The 1,553-nt window shown below is 44.2% G+C and overlaps 1 protein-coding gene across 1 annotated transcript; it reads left to right on the forward strand.

Moving 5' to 3' along the window:
- The first annotated feature begins 202 nt into the window (after positions 1-202).
- On the forward strand, positions 203-1,138 carry LOC131914214 (olfactory receptor 8B8-like). Its single transcript, XM_059266805.1, has one exon. The coding sequence runs from the start codon at positions 203-205 to the stop codon at positions 1,136-1,138; it is 936 nt and encodes a 311-aa protein (XP_059122788.1).
- The last annotated feature ends 415 nt before the right edge of the window (positions 1,139-1,553 follow it).

The following is a 1,553-nucleotide window of genomic DNA, read 5'->3' on the forward strand; positions in this document are numbered from 1 at the left end:
GAGAGATGTGTGTTTCTCACATGTGTTTACACTAGGCTTAACCTTCCACGTGTGTCTCCCTCATATGAGCAGCAACAAAACCATAAAATAGGCAAGTTTCAGTGGACACTCTCTGGGCTCCTAGATGCAGAATGACTGTACACAGCATTTTGTCATAATTCTGAACACAACTCTTCTGTCTTTCAGATCCTGATAGAAGAAAATGGACAATAAGAATATTTCCTTCATTACTGAGTTTATCCTGGTGGGTTTAACAAAATATTCAGAGACCCAGTTCCCCTTCTTCTTCCTCTTCCTATGTATCTATGTTGTCACTGTGGCAGGCAACCTGGGCTTGCTCACTCTAATTGGACTGAATTCTCCCCTTCACACTCCTATGTATTACTTCCTCTTTAATTTATCTTTCATTGATCTCTGTTACTCTACCGTTATCACCCCCAAACTGTTGATAAACTTTGTTTCAGACATGAACACAATTTCCTATGAAGGATGCATGACTCAGCTCTTTTTCTACTGCTTCTTTGTCAGTGCAGAATGCTACGTGTTGACAGTGATGGCGTATGATCGCTACGTGGCCATCTGTAAGCCCCTGCTGTACACAGTTACCATGTCCCCTCAGTTCTGCTCTCTGTTGGCTCTCATTGTATATGTGGGAGCATTTATTGGTGCATGGGCTCACACAGGGTGCATGCTGAGATTGACTTTCTGTAAGGACAACATCATCAATCATTACATGTGTGACATCCTTCCACTGTTAGAGCTTTCCTGCACCAGCACTTACATCAATGAGCTGGTAGTATTCATTGTTGTAGGTTTTGATGTAGGTGTGCCCAGCATCACCATCATTGTTTCCTACACATTCATTCTTTCTAACATACTTCAGATTCATTCCACTGAAGGAAGGTCCAAGGCCTTCAGCACTTGTAGCTCACATATAATTGTGGTTTCTGTTTTCTTTGGATCAGGGGCATTCATGTACCTCCATCCTTCCTCTGTCTTGTCCATGGATCAAGGGAAAGTGTCTACTGTATTCTATACCATTGTGGTGCCCATGCTCAATCCTTTGATCTACAGCTTCAGGAACAAGGAGGTCAAGGTTGCCCTGAGAAAAACCTTGAGTAAGAAAATATTCTCCTAATATACAGCCCGGACTGACCTACTCTGGTGATGGATGGCCAAACACCCTAATTGTCATGCTAGAAACCTCATCCAACTACTGAGTGATGTGAATGCAGAGATCCATGGCTAGGCCCCAGGTGGATCTCTGGGAGTCCAATTAGCGAGAATGAGGAGGGTTTATATTAGCGAGAATTGTTGAGACCAAGGTTGGATAAAGCACAGGGACAAATAGCCAAACAAATGGAAACACATGAACTATGAACCAATGGCTGAAGGGTCACCAACTGGATCAGGCCCTCTGAATGGGTGAGACAGTTGATTGGCCTGATCTGTTTGGGAGACATCCAGGCAGTGGGACCGTTTTCTGTGCTCATTGCATGAGTTGGCTGTTTGAAACCTGGGGCCTATGCAGGATCGCTTGGCTCAGCCTGGGA

The sequence above is a fragment of the Peromyscus eremicus genome, chromosome 7 (genome assembly GCF_949786415.1).
Source record: "Peromyscus eremicus chromosome 7, PerEre_H2_v1, whole genome shotgun sequence".
In the NCBI taxonomy this organism is placed as follows: domain Eukaryota; kingdom Metazoa; phylum Chordata; class Mammalia; order Rodentia; family Cricetidae; genus Peromyscus; species Peromyscus eremicus.

What these genes read in the sequence shown, in the direction of transcription:
- LOC131914214 (XM_059266805.1), top strand. Translation starts at nt 203, where the DNA reads ATGGACAATAAGAATATTTCCTTCATTACTGAGTTTATCCTGGTGGGT.